The sequence below is a fragment of the Manis pentadactyla genome, chromosome 3, assembly GCF_030020395.1.
Source record: "Manis pentadactyla isolate mManPen7 chromosome 3, mManPen7.hap1, whole genome shotgun sequence".
Taxonomy (NCBI): Eukaryota; Metazoa; Chordata; class Mammalia; order Pholidota; family Manidae; genus Manis; species Manis pentadactyla.
In genome coordinates this window covers 221474237-221494870 of record NC_080021.1, presented here as the reverse complement: position 1 = coordinate 221494870, position 20634 = coordinate 221474237, and the positions used below count along the sequence as shown (strand labels likewise).

Genomic DNA, 20634 nt, shown 5'->3' with positions numbered 1-20634 from the left:
TTTTTTAATAAAATGTGGATCCTGCTTTATTATGTTCCTAGGAAACTAAACAACCCACAGCCCAGGAGGAGATGGGTGGGCTCAGCTCTCCTCCTGGCCATCAGGGTCCAGCCTCATCCAGCCTTTCTTGCCATTCTTCCTATTCTCAAGGCCCAGGCGGCCACACGCACAGGAGGAGCCCGGGAGAAGTGCACGTGCTTCTGGAGGGCCACGTGAGTGAAGGACGGGATGTTCACCACTGGCCTTCGGACCCATCTGGCTGCCTGCATGCCCAGTAGAAGCCTTCACAAGGTGTCCAGCTCAAGTCACAGTGATGCCTGTGTTGGGCCATGGGGGGGATGATCAAATTCATTAGTGCTAAAAAGTATCATTACGAATGCTTTGCATTTTCGACCTAGAAAATCTCATAGTAGGAAAGTAAAAAGGAACAAGTTTTAGAAAACAATGAGAATAATGAAAAAAAAGCCACTTAAAAACACATGTACTGGATACTAACTTTATATGTAAAATGAGTAATACACATCTATGTATACACATAAAGGCCAGAAAAGTCTAGAAGGAGATTCATTCCTACTCAAGAGTGAGTCCATATGGCAGGACAGGTGTCAAGGCTCCAAAACAGGGACAGAGACATACAAGGTGCCTGCCCTTAAGGCAGACATTCCAAAGGCAAGGGGCATCAAACTCCCCACAACACGAGGACACAGAGGACAGCTTCACAAACGAAGCAGGCTGAAGCACAGGGGAGCACAGGGCACTCCCTCAGAGCAGTGAGAGGGAAGGCCTCCGCACACCCAGCCAGACGTCTGAGCACACAGGCAGCGAGAGCGCTTGGCAGGCAAAGGGTCCTGCGCTTCCTGGTAACAGCAGCGACTTTATGGAGGGGAGTTTTGTTTCTTTAGCATTTAAGGATCCCTCTGGATGCCTAGGAGAGAATGAATCACACAGGCAAGAGTAAGTAACCAGAATTCTGCGAAGGTCCAGAGCCTGAGGGTCAGGGAGATGCAGGGGAGTGGCCAGGGCCTGCTGCAGCCTAGGGGTGTGACCCGCTTGGGCTGACAGAGGCGGTCAGGAGCTGAGGTCTCTCTAAGAAGGTGATTCTCAATAAGGGAGATCTGCCCGCCCCTCAACGACCCCCCCCCAACTCTCCTGGCAGGTCTGGGGGAGGTGGCGGCAGGCATGGGCAGAGCTGGGGCTGCCGCACCCCCTGGACAGCACCAGGCTGAGCACGCCACCAGGCCTCCTTGCCCGGAGGGCTTCAGGCCTGCGACATGGGGACCTCCTCACTGGGGTTCCTGATCAGACCTCCTTCCCACAAATGTCTCTGACCACTTGCCTGTCACACAGCTCATGCTGGCCCTACCCTACACCATGCTCATGACCCCTCCCCAAAGCTGCTCTGGCTCTACTTTCAAAATAATCTCACTACTTCTCAAGACATCATCCTCAACTTCTCTCTCACTTCCCAGAGCAATTTATTTTTAAACCTTGAGTGCTCCATCTGTAGGAGATCCTGAATCTGACCTTTTTTCTCACTGCCTTGCCAAGCCACGTCTGTCACCCAAATCGTGCAGCAGCCCTTTTCCCTTTTGCTCCCTTCAGCCAATTCTCAATGCACAACAAGAATGGCCCTGTTCAAATATGAACCAGAACCTTCTACCTTGCCCAGCCACCAAGTCCTGACCTCTGTCCCCACCTTCACACCACTGCAGCAATGCTGGCCTCCTGCGTGATTCTCCAGGACCGCCTGCCCACACCCATTCTCCTCTGCATCTGGGTCCGCCATCCGGCCACGGCTACTTCCCTGGGCACGCACAGGGTGGGCACCTGGTAAGCACCAGCTGACTTAGCACGTGAAGATGGAGGACCTGCAGACCACACAACCACACTGGAGGTCCCCCACGCTCCCCTGCCCCTGGGCCCAGCCTTGGTCCAAGGCAGTCAGGAAAAGCAAAACCCCATGTGAGTTCCTCCCTACATATTAGCAGATTTGTTCCCTAGGAAGACAAAATTAAAGGGAGATTTTGAAACAAGTTAACTCAAAAGTTTCATTTCCTTCCAGTTTCTCCTCAGGTATATTTCCAGTGACTGTGAGCCGTATGAACGCTTCCCTGCAAACATTCCGTCACGTCTCCATGGGCCTCCCCATCACTACGTTAATGGTAGTCTACTATTTCATCAGGTTGATGTATGATGTTAGCATTTTTCTCCCACTGATTGTCTATGATTTTTCAATTTGCCATTACTTTAAAAAACACTATTAACGACTTCTTCATATGTGGTAATTACTGTGAATCCATTCATTCATTACTCAACTTCCCTGAGTGATGTGGGAAGTAATAAAGGGAAACCTCACTGAGGTGGAGGTGGGAAGCTGAAAGGGGGAGCCTTCCTTCAGTCACAGGAAGAACTGTGATCATAGACCCCAACCGACCCCGTGTCAGGAAGAGGCCCCCTCAATCTCAGATGCCAACAGGAGAGGCACGCGCTGCGCTCCCACAAGAGACCGGCCGACTGCAACCCCGTCGGTGAGCGCCCGCCTTTCTCCAGAGGGCTTTCCCTCAGAACCCCTCGCCGCGCCCCTGCCATCACCGGTCAGTGGGACTAGCCTGTGGCTTTGCCAGAGCTTCCATGTCCCAAACTGCAATCCTCTGCTGTTCCCGAACTAACCCGCCTGCTGATAAACTGGCCTGGCAGCGAACACCTAACCCTGCCAACACTGTCTTCCCTTCAGGTGAAGCCCTGCACATAACACTCCCAAGCCCACGCATCAGTAATTTTTATCTTTTTGACCTGCCTCCATGGGTTAGGCTGCCAGCTCAGCGCTGGGAAACAATTAACAATGGGTCCTTCCTGTTGCATCCCCCTCCCACCAAGGGCCCCTGACACCTGCCTCTCTCACACTGCTTGTGACAGTGTAAAGTAGTTCAGTCACTTGTGGAAAAGTTTAGTAATTACTCAGTTAAACACAGTTACAGCATGACCCAGCAATCCTGATGCTAGGTAAATAACCAAGAGAACTAAGAGCAGAGGTTCACACCTGTACTCCAACAGTCACAGAAGCAATGTTCACAATAGCCAAAGAGTGGAAATCGACCCAAACGTCCATCTACTGATGAACAGATGAATTAAATGTGCAACTTCCATACAACGAAATGTTATCTGTCCATATAAAGGAAAAAGGTACTGATATGTGCTACAACATGGGTACACCTTGGAAACATTATGCTAAATAAAAGAAGACAATCACAAAAGACCACTTATTGTATGATTCCATTTATATGAAATATCCAGAAAAGGCAAATCCATAGACACAGAAGTAGACCACTGGCTGCCAGGGGCTACAAGGAGGAAAGAATAGGGAATGGCTGCTAATGGGAACAGGTTTCTCTTCAGAGTGATAGAAATGTTCTGCAATTAAAGAGTGGTGATAGCTGCACAACTCTGTGAGTATAGAAAAAAATCACTAAATTGTACACTTTTTAAATGTTCGTTTCATGGTAGGTGAATTACATTTCAATAACAAATTTAAAAAATCATACGCTCCTGAACAGATACTAGAATTTGGCAAAACGTGTCAGTGCAAAGACATTTCCAAAGATGAAATACAGAAAACTGTATCAAGGCTCAGCACTGACAGAGGGGCAGAGCACTAACTGTGAACCCCAATTAAGCAAAATGTGATGGTTCTTCTAAAACTCCACTCTTCTGATCAGAAGATCTGTATTACCAAGAAAAAAAAAAAGCAGTCAATTATTAATATTATATTTTACTTTTGCCAATAAAAAACTGTGGAATTATCCTTGATTCTGCTTCTTGGTGCACAGAGCCTAAAATATTTACTACCTAGCCTCTGCAGAAAAAGTTTGCCACCTCTGGAACAAACCATCCCCAGATGCACCCAAAGCATGTCTGTCCCTGTCTCAATGAATGGCACTACTGTCCGTCCTACTGCTCAAGCAGAACCCAGCCATCAGCCCAGGCCTGGAACCCCAGACTCATCCCTAGCCCCCCACAGGGAAGGGACATCACCCATCCTGAGGACCGCAGGTACCTTCTCCACACAGCCAGAAGGACCTACACGACACGCAACCCTGGGCAGGTCACTCCCCTCCTATTGCCCTCTATGACCCCTAAAAGAGAGACAACACAGCCTCTGATCACTCACCAGCGACTTAGCTCCTTGACCCATGCAGCACTACACCCTAGGAAGATGATAAAAGAGCAAGCCACAGAAATGCTTAAACAAGTGGTCTCAAAATATTAATATTCTTATTTAATTTTCCAGCTGTTAACAATTCATAAGGCTTATGCACACACACCATCCTGTTTGACTCACCACCTCAAAGCAAGAGGTGCTCACCTCCCTTCTCAGGGCTGGGACCTGGGGCCAGGGACGTGCTCGCCCTGTGGGGCTTTCCTCCTGCCCAAGGCCGCTGGCTCTGTGCTCTGCAGCCCATGACAGAGACTCAGCCTACATCTTGGGGCACTCAGCTTCTCTGCATTTTCCAGAAGAATTAGGGTGGAAGGTTACTTCTTCCCACCGACATCTCTGATGTGCGCTTTGTGACTTCTTCCAGACCTTGGAATGCCCTTCCACCGCACCTTCCCATATGGGCCTGGGCAGAACTGGCTCTGACACTTACCAGCCAGCCATATGAGAACATCCCCAACAACCTAGAGAGCATAGTAAATTTACTGCATTTAAGGGATACTAACATCAAAATAGATAATGCAGTAAGTCGGTCCCATAAGCTCCACACTATCAAACTCAAGGTCAGTTCAGTCTTAGCAACCGCCAATAGATCTCCACCCCCACCACCTCCCCCAGCCTTCAGGCCACACTTCCTTCAGATTCTTGTTCAAGCTCTCCGGCTAGGCCCGTCTCATTTGCTGGCTTCCCCTTATCCCCACAGGACAGCCTGGGCCTCTTCTGAACCCTGGACCCACCATCTTCTCGACACTGTCGCCCGGAGACTAAGAGGCACCCCCGGCCTCAGGAACCACAAGTGCACTGTCAGGCTCATCTCTTTCCCACACCTACTCCCTCTCACTCTTTCTTCAAATAGGAGTCAGTCTGACCCATTTTTAGCAGCTCAGCAGTTGCCACACTCGTCCTAGCGCCCATCTCTTCCCGGGACTCCCTCAATGTCTCCTGACTGTCCTGTGCCCACCCCAGCCCCGCGCAGTAGCCAGAGCCGCAGGCCGCCCATCCCTCAAGTACAAGGCCTCACACAGCCAGCGCCTCCTCACCCCACCCTCTGCTCACACCAGCCATCACGCCCTGGCCAGCTCTAATGAACAGGGGACCCTGGGCAAGTGACTCACTCGCCTCTCTGGCCTCAGTCTCACCTGTAAGGCTGGAATAACAGTTCCTGCCTGGAAGGCCTGCCTGACAAGTGAGCAAATGAAGACAGGTGAAGTGCTAACAGTATGCCCACCAGGGGAAATGAAAGCTGCCTAGAACCAGGGAAGGGCCCTGCTTCACTTAAAAGTGCTGCTACCAATTCGCAGTTTTTTCTGGAACTGAGAAGTCAGAGTTTCTTGCAAATGTTAATAATCCTGGTATCACACCAGAGCAACGAAGAAAGAGCAAACGCAAATACGCTATTCTGGGAAAGGACACCTGCTGACCTGCAAGGACAATCTGTCGATTCCCTCCACATTTTCTCAAACAGTTCATACATGTTCCAGAATGTCAGGATCTAAAAGTTCTGATCTTGAAATCTATTCCAAAACCTTGTACCTCTATTGTGCCACCCAAAAGAGTTTCCACTCGTTGACTAAGCATTCATAAATTAAGTCAGTACAAGGCAATTCTTCTTAAAATAATTAAACCAGTTAAGCCTACAAAGTAAAGTCCACCACTTAGAAACAGTCCCATGACAATACTGCCTGAGTGTCTCACAGTAGACAGACAATACACTATTGTTACAAATTCTGTCCTAAGAAACAAAGCTAGGTAGATGGATTTGGTCAACAAGGCCAGGCCAGTCTCCGTCTGTCCCCCTCTTCTTGCTGACCAACCCCTGATGCTGCAGGCCCTACCTTCCACTGGGCAGTGGGAGACAGCCAGTGAGCTGTGTCCCGACGTCTGTCCTGAGGAGTCCCCAGCACCAGAGTGCAGGGATCGTCTGGGATCCAGCAGCCTCAGGCCAGGAAGGGGAGCCCCCACTGCCACCCTCTGAGGCAGCCCAGTCCCAGTGCCCACGGGCCTCCCACACCCAGTCATCTGCCCAGCAAATGTATACACTCTGTCACATCAAACACAAACAGCCTGTCAGCCAAGTCCTCACTTGCCCCGCAGACACACTCAGAAGCCCCAACCCAGCACCCAGCACCCACGGACACCACAAAGCACACAGTTCCTGCTCCTGGAGCCCTGGCTGCTCCACCGAGGGGCCACTGCACACAGATGGTGCCAAACTGGCCCATGAGCCCTCAGCCCCCGAGACTAAGCCAGGAAGGGAGGCTGCCACCGACCTCAGTTCCACATGCTTAATGATGGCTGACGAAACCAAAAAAGCCCTTCCTTCCTGCACACCTGGAGGAGAGAAGTCTGGGCTCGAGACCAGGGAGATGCACCCTACGCAGCACTAACAGAACAAACAGCAGCACGGCGAAGGGCAGGCGTTACCCTTAAGTGGGGTTTCTTCCCAGGCCTCTGAATGCACCATGCCCCTGCTGTCCAGTCTCACTGCCCCACAAATCCAAGCGCATGAGAGCCCATCAGCTTCTCTAAAGACACAGACGGGCTCCTTGAGAACGAGACCCAGGCCATCTTCCTACAGCAGGCACGCAGCAGAAACATCTCTGCCACAGAGAGGAGGGAGGGAGAGGGGACAGAGATAAGGGGAGGCTAGTAGCCTGCCAGTTTGTTACACATGCAAACCACAAATAAAGCAAAATTAAATGAAACAACAGATACTGGAAAGGCACAGGACGAGGGGCACGCAACCAGACCTGACCTGCATCTCGACCACTCTACGCTACACTATGCTGTGCAGGATCACGTCACTCCCAGCAGGCAGGGCACAAAAAGGAGACAGAGATCAAATAGGCAGTCTGGGCTATATGCTCCCTGTTGAGCTACCTCAACATTTCCCAAGAATACCCTGTGCAAGAGAAGCCAGAGATCCCAGCGTCCGTTGGGTGGCACACCACTCCAGGGAGTGGACTGCACGGGCACGTCTGGCGACAGCAGACCCCCTACATGCCAGGATCAGCACACCTCTGTGTCCCCAGTCTGTAGCTAATGCAGCTTATAGGCAGGAAGCTTGACCTTCACCGCTTCTCTGCCTCATAAAGAGATGTCACTCTTTTCCTATTCTGTGGTCCAAACTGCAGACTACCTGGCTAAAAATACTGGCAAGACACCATATCACCTCCTCTTCCTCTTATGAAATGGAGAAACTGGGACAGTACCCCACTTGAAAGGATTGTTATAAGGATTAAATAAAAAAACTCCATATAAATCAGTTAGTAGAGTACTTGGTTCACCACACACAGCAGGGGGAAAAAATTTCACCAGTTCTTGCAAATATTACACCCCTGCGTCCCAACCAAAGCCTTCTTAAAAAGGCAGGAGTGCATACTGTGCTGATGGACAGTGACTGAAATGGGGAGTGGGGAGGTTACCTAATAATATGGGTGAATGTAGTAATCATGATCTTGCTCATGTGCAACCTTCATAAGATAGTATATCAATGATACTTAATTTAAAAAAAAGAGTAAATGGAGCTAAAAAAAAAAAAAAGGCAAGAGTGCTGCCACATGAATAAATGGGTCTTGTGGAGCCACCCAGTCACACGAGACTCATTTCTGGAGAACAACTGGACTTGCCAGCCAACCAATGGCTCCTGAGACAGACCGCAGGGGGCAGAAGGCAACGCAGCTCCTCCAAGCTGCCCAACCACTCAGCACTGTTTCCCGAGCAAACACCGACGGCTACAGCTCCAGCACCCCCAGTGTCCAGTCGTCTCCCAACACAGCACACATGGCTGGACAGTGTCCCCAACGCTCTGCCAGGGGCTCCACGAGCTCTGCACACTCTGCCCCTCACCCCATTCCTGTGGGCCCAAAACCACCCATTCAGCCACGCCCTCTCCTGCGGGCACCCAGTTCCATGCACGCTTCTCCACAGCCCAGCCGGTCATCTCAGACCTGGCCTCCTCTCCACCAGCGTGTTTCTCAGAAGTCCAACTCTGTGCTATGCACATCTCACAAAACTAAACATTTGTGGGAGAAAAGGCCAGAGGAGGATGGAAGCTCGATCACCCGAGTGCCTCCTCTAAGCCAGGTACCTGGCCCCTGGTGTCACGAGTCCATGACTGTGGCCATGTGACGGGGAGAAGGCCAAGAGCAGCCGCACGATGAGCTGAAGGTAAATGGGGGGCTGGCAGATGAACTCCAATGTCTGCGAGCAGCCTGCAGTGTTGCATGACACCTGGCCTAACTTCTCAGGCTGACCACAATGCCATCAGGGTGCAGGCTGTGGGACCCTCACACAACTGCCCCTTTCCCACTGCATCACCTGTTCCCAGAGGAAAACAGCCTGTGCAGGCAGACTGAACAAATCTTCAAGGCTAGAGAAACTCTGCCAGAACTGAAACTAGTTAGTGATCTTCCACCTGTTTACCAATACTTACAGAAGAAGATATTAAGGAATTACTATGAAAAAAGTCTTCTAAGCCTCACACACATGGTTTTCTCGTTTATGGCAAGAGTGACACTGAGTGTGGTGGGGAAAGGACGGACTTCTCAGTAAATGATGCTCAAGGGTACATCCATACAGAAAAGAATGGGTCCCTACACCTCATACTATGCACAAAAAAATTATTTCAGAAAGTGCAAACTAAACCCAAAGCAAACAAAAGGAATAATAAAGATTAGAGTGAAAAGCAAATAAAACAGAAAATAGAAAAACAAGCAAAAGTTACTTCTTTGAAAAGGTAACAAAACTGACAAAACTTTAGATAAACTGACCAAGAAAAAAAACAGAAAGAAATTAAGTCCTAAATAGATGGAAGACATCCTGGGTCCTTAGACAGGGAGACTTAATATCATTAAGGCAATAATATTCCCTAAACTGACTTACAAATTCAATACAATCCCTATCAAAATCCTAGAAGGCTTTTTGCTGCTATGGACAAGCTAATCCTAGAATTCATATGTAACTGCAAGGGACCCAGAAAAGCCAAAGTTGGTGGTCTCACCTTTCCTAACTTCAAAACTTACTACAAAGCTACAGTATTTAAAGACAGTATGTTACTGGCCTAAGTACAGATGTACAAATTAGTGTGCTAGAACTGAGAGTCCAGAAATGATCTAACATTTATGGTCAGTCAATTTACAAAAGAGGCATCAGGACAACTTAACAGGGAAAGGACAGTCCTTTCAACCCACAGGGCCGGAACATCTGGATTTCCACATGCAAAAGAATGAAGTTGGACCCCTACCTCACACCACATATAAAATTAATTCAAAATGGATCACAGATCAAAATATAAGAGCTAAAACTGTAAAACCCTTATAAAAAAGCACAGGGTAACTTCATGACATTGAATTTGGCAATGGACTCAGATATGACACCAAAACACAAGGAGCAGAGGAAAACAAACAGGGCTTGGCCCAAGTAAACACATCTGTGCTTCAAAGAACGTGATCAAGAAAGTGAAAAGACAATGGGAGAAAATATTTGCCAATCCTGTATCTATAAAGGCTCTGTATCTATAATCTTCAAGATGTAAAAAAAAAACTTCACTGAACTCGACAACAAAAAAAGACAATCCAATAGAAACAGGCAAAGGATTACTTGAACATTTTTGTAAAGAACATGTAAAAATGGCTAATAAGCACATAAAAAAATGCCCAACATCAGGAGTCATTAGGGAAATCCAAATCAAAACCATAGCAAGATACCACTTCACACCCAACAGAGTGGCTAGAATCAAGACCACAGTTAACAGTAATTGTTGGCAAGAATGTGGAGAAATAGAACCTTCCTACACTGCTGCCAGGAATGTAAAATCCTACAGATGCTGTGGAAGCCAGTTTGGCAGTTCCTGAACACAGAGTTACCACGTCCCCAGCAATTCTACTCCTAGGTAGACACCCAACAGAAATAAAAACCTACATCTGTACAAACACTTGTCAATGAACGTTCACAGCAGCATTATTCATAATAGCCAGAGAAAGGAAGCAACTGATAAGTGAATAAATAAAACAAAGTACAGCTGTGCAAGGGAATATTATTCACCCATACAAAGGCCAGCACTGACATCTAGTCATCAGAGAAATACAAATCACTGCACACTAAGACACTCCACACCAAGCAAGAATGGCTACAAAGAAGAGGACAAACAACATGGAGAGTTAGCGAGGACCTGGAGCAGCTGCCGCTTCCTCACACTTGTGACGTGGCACCACCACTCTGGATAGACAGACACATCCAGGACGCAGCCTTCTGCTCCTAGGTGTACACAATAGCAACATACAAGAATGCTTACATCACCTGTACCTGAACACCCCAAAACTGGTGACAAATGCCCAGGACAGTCCGATGAAGAGAGAAACTATGGTATCTCACACAGTGGAACGTTCCACAGCAGTGCACAGCATGAAGCAACAGTATGAATCTCAGGAACATCCCGTGGATGAAAGAAGGCAGACAGGAGGGCCCGTGCCTGACGTCCTTCAGATGAAGTTCAGAATCAGGCAAAACTAATCAAGCTGTCAGAGGCCAGGACAGGAGTTACCCTTGAGGAGGTGTGGACAGACTGGAAGGGGCACAAGGGGGCTTCTGTGGTTCTGGTAATGTTTTCTGCTTCATCTAGGTACTGGGACATGAATGAAAATATACACGTAAGTGGTTACCAAAGGGAAGGAGTTGGGGAGGGTGGGGAAGGAAGGAAGAAGGGGATTAAGGGGCACTATAATTCACAGTCACAATATAAGTAGGTCACGGGGAAGGTAGTACAGCATGGAGAAGACAAGTCATGATCCTATAGCATCTTACTACACTGATGGACAGTGACTGCAATGATGGGGTGAGGACTCAATAATATGGGTGAATGTTGAAACCACAATGTTGTTCACGTGAAACCTTCGTAAGATTGTGTATCGATGATGCTTTAAAAGAAAATATACACTTGAGTTTTTGTGTCTATGTGTCACACATCAATAAAAGAAAAAAATACAGTCTTCGTGCTTTGATTAAATGTCTGGCTGTTACTCAATCTGCTCGAGCGATGGTGACGGATACTAGAGAACCATGATGGACTGGAGCAGACCGCTGGGGTGGAGGAGCCAGAGATGAGGGACGCCTGACCTTTCATGGGCCCACATCACTGCTGGTATTTGTCTCACCTGTGCTCACAGAGTTCACGGGACACAGGACAAGGAAGAAACCAAGAGGCGCTAAGCCTGAGCGCCAGCCCTAGAATCTGACTGGAAGAAGAGGACCCAGACTCCAAGCACAGAAGTCACCTTAGCTGACGACTTCGATCTATACAGGACAGAGGGCTCTCTGGGCCTTTTTCAGGCTGGCACTTATTAGGAGGCTACTGGGGGGTCAGATGTTTTCCACGAGCTCACAGAATCTATTCCTCCAGTCCCACAGGAGTTGTACTGCATGGTAAGCGTGCAGTTTTCTCTGCAAAGTACTCTGGACAAATGAACAAATGAACAAAGCAATGAACAAAGACTGTCATTTTGCAACCCCTAATGAGTTCATACTTCTGAGCAATGAATACCAATGACTGTTAACATCACAAAGCAAGGTGATCAGACATATGCCTGATTAAAAAACTCAATACTAACTATGACATATCCTTGCTAAAAAAACAAGATTTTAAAAGACAAAGCTATGTCTGATGGAGCCTCTAGCTCAGGGCTGTTTAATCGAAAAGTAGTATGATTCACAAGCCTGAGCCATGTACATAATTTTAAATTTTCTAGTAACTACATTTGAAAAAAAGGAATTAGAAACACAAATTACTTTTAATGATACGTTACTTAAACCCAATATATCCAAGATATATTTCAACATGAAAGCAATATTTTTGACGTATTAATGTGATACTGCACATTCTCTTTTGTACTCCATCTTTCAAAATCCTGTATTTGTACTTTCTGCACACCTCAATTCATGCCAACTACATTTCAACTGCTCAAGGAGCCACATGTAGCTAGTGGCTATCATACTATCACACTGGAAAGCAGTAGCTCTAGATCTTAAATATCAAAGACAGAAAATATAGAGGACAGAGGAACATGTTAAACATCATATGAATGCAATCAACAAGATCAGGATTATGGGAAACTGCGGGACACATGAACCATTATCTTCAAAATCTAATTGCAGAAAAAAAATAAAGACATGGAAATCAACATACTGAGATTTAAGAGATATCTATGAAGGGCAATAAGTCAACCATATTTTGTTCCTAATTTGAAATTAAATGAGAAATCCGAACAATGACTGGATATTTGACTGAAATATTTATATTAACTGTAATATTCACAGACAAAATATGTCTGAGAACCGCTTCAAAATTCGGGCTTTGGGACTGACCATGAGGAAGTAACGGCTGCGCCACTGTGCTCCCAAACAGGCTGGATGAAGTTCCATGATAAAAAGCCTAAAATATCTACCGATGCATTTATTTGCTTGTATACACTCAATAATTATAATACTGGTGGCCAGCCAAGAGAAGAACTGAGTGGCTAGAGGACAAAGGAGGGAAATGTTTCATTTTACACTCTCTCATACTTCTTCAATTTTTGAACCATGTAATTGTCTTATCTACTCAAAAAATTCAATTTAAACATATATACCTTTACAGAAGCCAAGGGCCTCTCTGCATCTCCACTGTGCCACTGGGCCCACGCCTGTTCACTGCCCCCTGCTTCCACTCAGGTCTTCCTTCAATCCACTCTCCAGACAACAGCCAGGCTCACCTTTTGAAAATACCACTGCTGCCTAAAATCCTTCGGAGACTGCCTACAGCTTAGGAACTACCGACATGATACCCCAGCTCCACGGCCTGCTTTGGCCTGGCGCTGCCTCCAGCTCCACTCATGCCTCTTGCCCCTGCTGACCTAGTAAATCCCCCAGGTACCAAAGGACACCAGCTCACCCAATTCACAGTTGAGGAAACTGGGACATCTCTATAACAAACACCACATGGCTTTTAAAAATGTCAAAGATACAACAGCACATGGGAACAAGGAGAGTACAAACAGCTCCTCCTCACTGATTATGGCCACTTTCAAATATGAGCAAGCACACTCATAAAGATCAGAAAAAAGAGGTGACAAATATCTGATATTCTGGGGTTTCTAGGTTTCAATGTTCTAAATTTGTTAAATGCCCTTTTTTTGGCGGGGGGAGGGGGTATCTCACCATTCCGGTTCGTGCCCTACCTCTTCTAACACCTGGACTAACTCATCTTCCTTAAAGAGCCATTCCCAGCATAAGTCTGGCTGCAGCAAATCAGTGCAACAGCAAATCTTGTTCACGTTTAACTGATTCCATCTCATTTCCTGCTTGGTAATATCTGCTCTATTATACTCTTAAATTTTGTGAAATCAGAGACCAATATCAAAAGCTTGTACATCCTCTTACACGATACCTAGACAGCACTTCATAAACAGCAGATGCTCAATTAGTACTTCTAGATCTCTTAAAAAGAGCATTTTAAATATTCTCTGACCAGAATTTACAAACCTATTAAAGTGAGGTTTAGAAAGCAATCCAAAAACTTTTCCAAAATAAAATACCACTGATAGTGATGCTTCTGGAAAAACGACCTCTTATCTACTAAGACACTCTTTGAAAGGAAACGCCACCTTCAAAGAGTCAAAAGAACCACTTCAACTTTGGTTTTTCAAATCCAAAAACTTCTAATAAAAGATTTTTTTAGTAAGTGAAAACTGTAAGTTAAATAAAAATAAGACAATAAATAGAGGGCTTCTCCATTCTGGAACTGATGCTTGTGCCACACCTGCAGCAGCCAAGCGGCTGGGCTCAGCAATTATAACACATGACTGGCTGAGTTTCAGCGCTAGTTGAAATCAAACTGCCCACTTACCGTAAGATAAAGGCATCCATCAAACGTATTCAGTCCAGTGAGATGACAAGGAACATAAAGTTCCTAAAGAGAGGAACCCAAAATGTGGCTCTTAATTAGCTCAGTTATTCTCAAAGACAAACTCAATGAAATGTGGTCACACATACAGAAATGTTTTGTACTGTGACAGGGAGCAGAGGCAGGAAAAGGGGTCCCCACTGTGGCACTGATCGCATGTGAGATCTCCAACAACTAAGCCGCCCCCAGATGTCTTCAGACCTTAAGACTGATGTACATTTACCACTCTTGCTAACCTTTGTTGTGACTCCAGAACCACAAACTACACAGTAAGATCCCAAGATGGGCAGCCCTTTCCACGGGATAGCTGTGCTTTTGGTGTGGGTGCAAATGCACATCTCAAGATTTGCAGTAAATGATTTCTGATTTCTAGATGGTGGAACAGATTCCCCCCACCCTTCTCCTAACAAAAATCAACCAAAGACAATAACTGAGAAGAGAATATACTACCGAAGTGACATCTGACACAAAACACAAACAGGAAGATGGAGGAAAGTTCTATCTGCACAGGGCAGAGGAAGGGGAAACCTGAGTGAGTTACTGCCAGGCAGCAGCTGACCAACCCCACAGGACTGTGGGGAGGCTCGGAAGATGAGTGAGCCTAGCGCTAAGAGGGGTATGGGTGTCCAATTCCACGCAAGGAACAGTGGAGTCCCCAGGCTCCTCCTGCACTCTCATACAAGCACTCCTCTTCTGCAGCCACAGGGGACCAGAGGTGAAGCTCCGTAAAAACCACCAGAAACGTACCACACTTGCAGACAGCGGACACAAAGAAAGACCTAGGAGTAAGCTCCCCCACTGAAAACAGGGAGATCAGGGAAAGGCCATCTGCAGAGCCACAGGGGACCCTCCTCATCCCCTTGCCCATGAACCCAGTGCCAGAACGTGCCGCCCACACCAGCAAGGCAAGAGACCAAGGACCTTCTCAAAGAAATCAAACCAGCGGACAGCAGCTTCTGGAGGACAGCCGACAAAAAGACCTTAGTCATCACCCTCCAGTTAAAGCGACAAGTAACCAAGACCCCCGAACACTCAGCTGTCCGCTTTTACACTGTTATTCTTATAGGTGAATAAATAGCCAAAGACCACGAGGCACTGAAGAAGCCTTAAACAATTTTTTAATTGTAATTCTTAAAATTTCACTGAAATTAAGAGATAACAAGGATACTGTATACATAAAACAAGAACTGAAGGCCTTTAAAATTGTTTGAATATTTATCATGAGAATATTCCCTGCTCTTTTCAAACCCTGTGAAAACTACCCTATGCTCATCAAGGCTGCTTAGAATGACTCGTGTGTGCTATGAAAACTTGTCCTAAGTGAACACACGGAACTAACTCTTCATTTATTCTTTCATTGTTCTTGCTAGGAGTGCATGTTTGCATCCACATTTTTAAATGGAGTTATGAATGCAGTCTACTGCAGACAAAGGACATGAAAATATGAAATCAGAAGTTAAAAACTGAGTGAAAGAACTAGAAAATAGTCAAAAAATGCTCCCAAAAAATAGAACAAAAAGAACAAAATGTGACAAGTAGAAAATATCTTTAAAATTAGAGTACTAAGTATAGGAAGTCCAACATTCAACTAAAGGAATTGGAAAAGGAGAACACAGAGAAAACAGTAGAGAACAAACTATCTCAAATATATTGTACAAAAGCTTCTTGTAAATGAAGGAGCGCAAATCTCCAGATTTCAGGGTTACTTGGCACCATGCATGACAAATGAAAAGAAGGCTACCTGCTAAGGTACATCATGAAAATCAGGAAAATCAAGGATGCAATAGTCCTTAAAATTTGGTGGGGGACTAATACTAAGGATTAAGAATAAAACTGGATGTATCAACAGCAACAATTAAAACTAGAAGATAGTGGAGCAATGACTTCAAAATTACTTCCAAACTGAAATGCCAAGCCCAGCCAAATCTGTTCTTTAAGTGTGCTGGTAGAATCAGTACATTTTCAGACATGCAAGTCCCAAAAGTTTGCTTCCCTACAAACTACTGGGAAGCTACTAGAGAACAAGCAAACACACAGCAGGGAGCCATCAGTTACAAGGAGAGGGGCTCCCACTGGAGAATGGTGGGGAGGTTCCCAGGATGACAGTGTGCACCAGGCCAAGGGAACGAGCGCTCTGACCCGGGCAGGGTGGCTGAGGAGCACCATGAAACCAGCTGGTGAGCTGACAGCGCTGAGTGGTAAAGACTTAAACTGAGAAACATTTTACAGACTAGAAGGTGTATGAATATTATTTCCAGTTCAAATAAAACCAGACAAATGAAAAATAAGGCAATTAATAACGCAGGGGAGGAAAAAAAAAGTCTGTACAAAAAAAGATATACAATTGTAGTTTACCACCTGGCTCAACATGGTACAAGAATGACTTGAACAGACTGATGAAGATTCCAGATATGGATTTAACCAAAATTGTGAGTTAGCGAAATAAGAGAGAGTATGAAAGAACTGAAATCATCATCTACCATTAGGGGAAGCCAACATAGATAACCACTAAAATCGTTGAATAAAGATGTGACAACATAAGCATATTATTTAAAAACATGAAGTAAATGCTAGAGAGTCAGTGGCTGCTGCCTCTCTATAAAGGCAGAAGAGGAAGATGACCTTTTCATAGTCTTTTAGCACTATTTGACTTTGGAAATTATGAGCATGTGCACATATTAAGAAACAAAAAATAAAGTTAAAGAGATACATGGCAGCTTCTTAGAAGAAGGCACACATTTGCCTGAGAAGGCCCTCCTGCTGAAAGGTGACATCTTTCTGGCTCAAAAGCCTTAGGCCTGCACAGCACCCTGGGCCCTGGCCCTGGATGGTCCTGAACACACATCAGTCCCCAGGAGACTCCCACTACTAATGCACTAAATGAGGGGAGGGGAGCATTCCACTACCTCACTAGTTCTTGTTAGTGTGAAAACGGGTGATTATCTTTCTAGGTCAAGGAAAAGAGAAAAGAATAAATATGCAGTTAGCTAAGTTTCAGGTATCCACTTTGCTGGTTTAATCATTTGGCACTTACCGAACCCTGATCCAGTAACTACTTCCCAGATTTACTGGCAACAGATGATCAAACTTACACAGGGTCCAAGAGGCCCCTCACCCTATTATGCACCTCCATATCAACCTGGAATCACAAACCTAAACCCAGGGCTTGTACTGACCTAAAATGACCACCGCAGATACAGCACATGTTTAGTGATCACAGGCTGGGGCAGACAATCCATCTTCTCCACAAGCTCTGTATCCCTGGGCCTCACTGTGCCTGTTTTCTCATCTGCAAATGGAAACACAACATACCTACCTCACGACATCGGTCCCCCTTTAATGAGTGAATTCATGCTAAGTGCTGTAGCAGAGCGGGAATAAGGGCTCAGCAACACAGGCTGTCATTATTGTCAGTGCGGCCAAGTCCTCTATTCAAAGCTGCCTGTAGAATCAGAAACATCTGGGGCCATTTGCTCATCAATTATTCAATAAAAACCTACTACGTGCCAGACACCGGGTAAGTGCTAGTCTTATAACTAAACCAAGTCATTCTCAGAAGTCTTGTTTTCCTGCTGCACAGGGCCGAGAAAACTAAATAAGAGAACTTAGCAGAGGGCTTGCACAGACCCCGGGACACAGCAGGTGCCCAATAAAAGCCATCATCCATCACTACACATCTCTCTCCCAAGCCCGGAAGTGCTTTTAGGGTTTTCTAATTTAACTTTTTCTTTCTGGAGCCTAAAAATCACCCGAATATTGTAGGTACTCAATAAAAACTCCCTGTGTTGAAATTCCAGAACTCCCCTGTACCTCGCCAGGTTACTTACATCAACACTCCCCAAAAAATGTAAGAGAAAGACCGCACGTTACCTGGAATAAAATACACCATTAAGCCTGTGCACCAAACGGTTGCAACAGCTCCTTACTACACCTGGGCTCTCCCGTCTCTGCACACTCGGGGCGATTCCACCCAGAGGGACACTGCCAGGCCACCACTTTCCCACACCGGCCCGGGCCGCCCGCGCCCCGCCGCCCCCGCGTTCCCCCGCGCGGCTGGTCCCGCTCGCGGAGTTTGGCTCCGTGCTGCTGCAGCCGGGACGCAAACTATCGCAGAGCGAGCGCGGAGGGGCGGCCGCGAGCGCCAACAAAGGCGGGGAGCGCACCGCCGGGCCGAGACCGCACGCCCGCGCCGGGCCGCACCGCGCCGGCCGGCAACTTTCTGGGGGCGCCGCCCGCCTAGCACGGCGGAAGGTCAGCGGGCGGGGCTACCGGCGGCCCCAACTTGGCCGGCGCGCCCCACTTTCCTTTTGTCCTCCACCCCTCGCGCGGCGGCGGCTACGAGGCGGCGGCCTCCGGGAGGCCTCCGGGCGCGCCGTCTGCGCCGCCCGCAGCCGCACAAAGCGCGCCCCGCGCCGCGCGGCCCGGACGCCGGCCTCGGCCCGGCCTTAGCCTGAGGCGCAGCTGCGAGAGCGACGGCGACGCGGGAGGCGCAGGCCCGCCGCTCCCAGCCCGCCGGCCGCCGCGCCGCCGCGCCGCCACCCCGCCGCCCCCGCGCGGCCCGGCCCAGTCCGCTCCTCACCTCGGCATCGGCGGCCGCCATGGCCCGGGCCCGTAGCGTGGCCCCGCCCCGCCCGCGCGCCATGCCCCGCCCGCGCCTCGCGGCCCTCGGCGGGGCGGGGCCAGCCGTGCGCGTCTGAGCCTGCGCGCGCGCCTGCGCGCTGAAGCCCTGCGTACGGCGCTCGCAGCGCGGCCTGCGCGGACCGGAACCGGGGTGCGCCTGCCCGGTGGGGGTGGCGCAGCGGGCGGCCTTCCCGAGTCGCCGCGGCGGTCGGGCGTCATACTCCCTCCGGCCCCAGTGTTCTCCGTGGGCGTCTGGTGCTGGCCGGGGATGAAGAAGGAACCCTGACCTCTAACCCCGGACACACATGGTTTCCGTCGGCCTTCGCCGAAGGCGGACCCTGACTTGCCTACTAGGGCGGGGCCCGTGTGGGGAGATCCCGTTGCGGAGGACCCCGTTGGCGGGGAAGCTGCGGTTACGGGGTGTTCCCGGTGAGGGAATGCCCCAGCTGGGTGGTGGGTTCCGGTTGTAGTGTGTGCCTTGGGCGGGGGAGAATGTCCCCGCTGAGGGGGAGTTCCGGTTGTGGGGTGTGCCCAGTGGGGCAGGGGGTGACGGGGTAGGCTTCCGGGAAGGAGCATGTGCCCGCAGGGAGCACTGCCTAGGAGCTCCAGAGGGAAAAGGAATGTCCCGATGGGAAGTGCTGCCTCCGTTGGAGGTGCCCTGGTTAGGGGAGGTTTCTCGATTGGGCGAATACCCCAGCTGGGGGGGTGCCCTGGCCAGAGGGCATGTCCAGACTGTGGGTGAGGATGCTCTGTTTAGGGAAGGTGCCTTGCTAGGAGAGTGTGACCTGGCCTGGGTATTGTCCTGATTAGAAAGGCTGGGGGTTGGGGAGAGGGCAGGGAGTCCGAAAAGGGAGGCTTGCCCCCGTTGGGTGGTGCTCTTGTTAGGGAAGATGTCTGGCTTGGGGTGCTCCAGTTAGGAGGTGTGCCGCAGCTGGGCAGCCCGCTGGAACTTGCCTGCCTCCTACTCATGCCCAGGGCAACCTTTCATATTCACACCTGGCAGCCTTTACTGGACACCACCAGACTGGCATAGGCCACCTGCTCCCCACAGCCAGACTGTTTCTCCCATCCCCTGGGAGTTGAGAAAAGAAGCATAGGCTGAATTTGGGGTTCTCTAGCCAGTCTTCAGAACAAGAACTGAGGAAGCCCTGAATGGAAAGCTAGGCCACCCCCCATGCACAGCAAGGGCTCAGTTTCATGGGAGACAGGCTCCAGGAAAGCTTAGTCCATTACACTGGGCATTGACATTGATGCACACAGATACAGAGGAGGAAGTGGAAGACCCTAAGTATTAAAACTTTGCCAGTCTTGCGGGGGCAGCTTAAGTCAGCTCCTGACTGGCTGTGGATGCCAAGCTCTGGAGCCGTGAGCAGTATTCCAAGGCCTGCACAGCCCAACCTGAGTGGCCTTCACTCACACCTGCCTCTCCAGCACTATCCATCCCCTTCCTTGGGCCCTAGTCAGTCCTTGCCCTGAAACACTTTTATCTCCTATCTATGACTCACTTATCTGCTGTCCTTGGGTCTTGAATACCTCCTCTTCAGGGAAGCCTTCCCTTGCCTCCTACTTAAAAATAATCCTGTGCCACAGAACTTCCTTGCTTTGTTTTGCTCCATAGCACTCCATTACCATGCTGTTTTCCCCACTAGAATGTAAGTCCAGGAAGTCAGGGATTTTGTTTTGTGTGCCCCAGTGTCTAGAATAATGCTTGGCAAGCAGGAGACAAAATAAATATGTCAAATGAATAAATGAGTTTAATATGTGGAGGAAAACCCTTTACCAGGCAAACATCAGCCATAAATGAATATGTCAGAAGTAGGCTACATTCCCATTTTGCACTATCAGCCCAACCCACCCCTGCTTT

At 48.3% G+C, this 20634-nt stretch overlaps 1 protein-coding gene across 11 annotated transcripts in view; it reads right to left on the bottom strand.

Moving 5' to 3' along the window:
• The window catches only part of EHMT1 (euchromatic histone lysine methyltransferase 1), a 142901-nt gene extending 124067 nt beyond the window's left edge, over window positions 1-18834 (bottom strand). For 3 of the 11 annotated variants that reach the window (XM_036900709.2, XM_036900719.2, XM_036900720.2), the window contains exon 1: window positions 18730-18830. In XM_036900709.2, the coding sequence (XP_036756604.2) occupies window positions 18730-18792 (63 nt within the window). In that variant the 5' untranslated portion in view covers window positions 18793-18830. Of the gene's footprint in view, window positions 1-18729 lie in introns of all 11 variants that reach the window. The other 8 variants (XM_036900707.2, XM_036900711.2, XM_036900715.2 and 5 more) reach the window with 7 other exon arrangements.
• Window positions 18835-20634: the final 1800 nt, after the last annotated feature.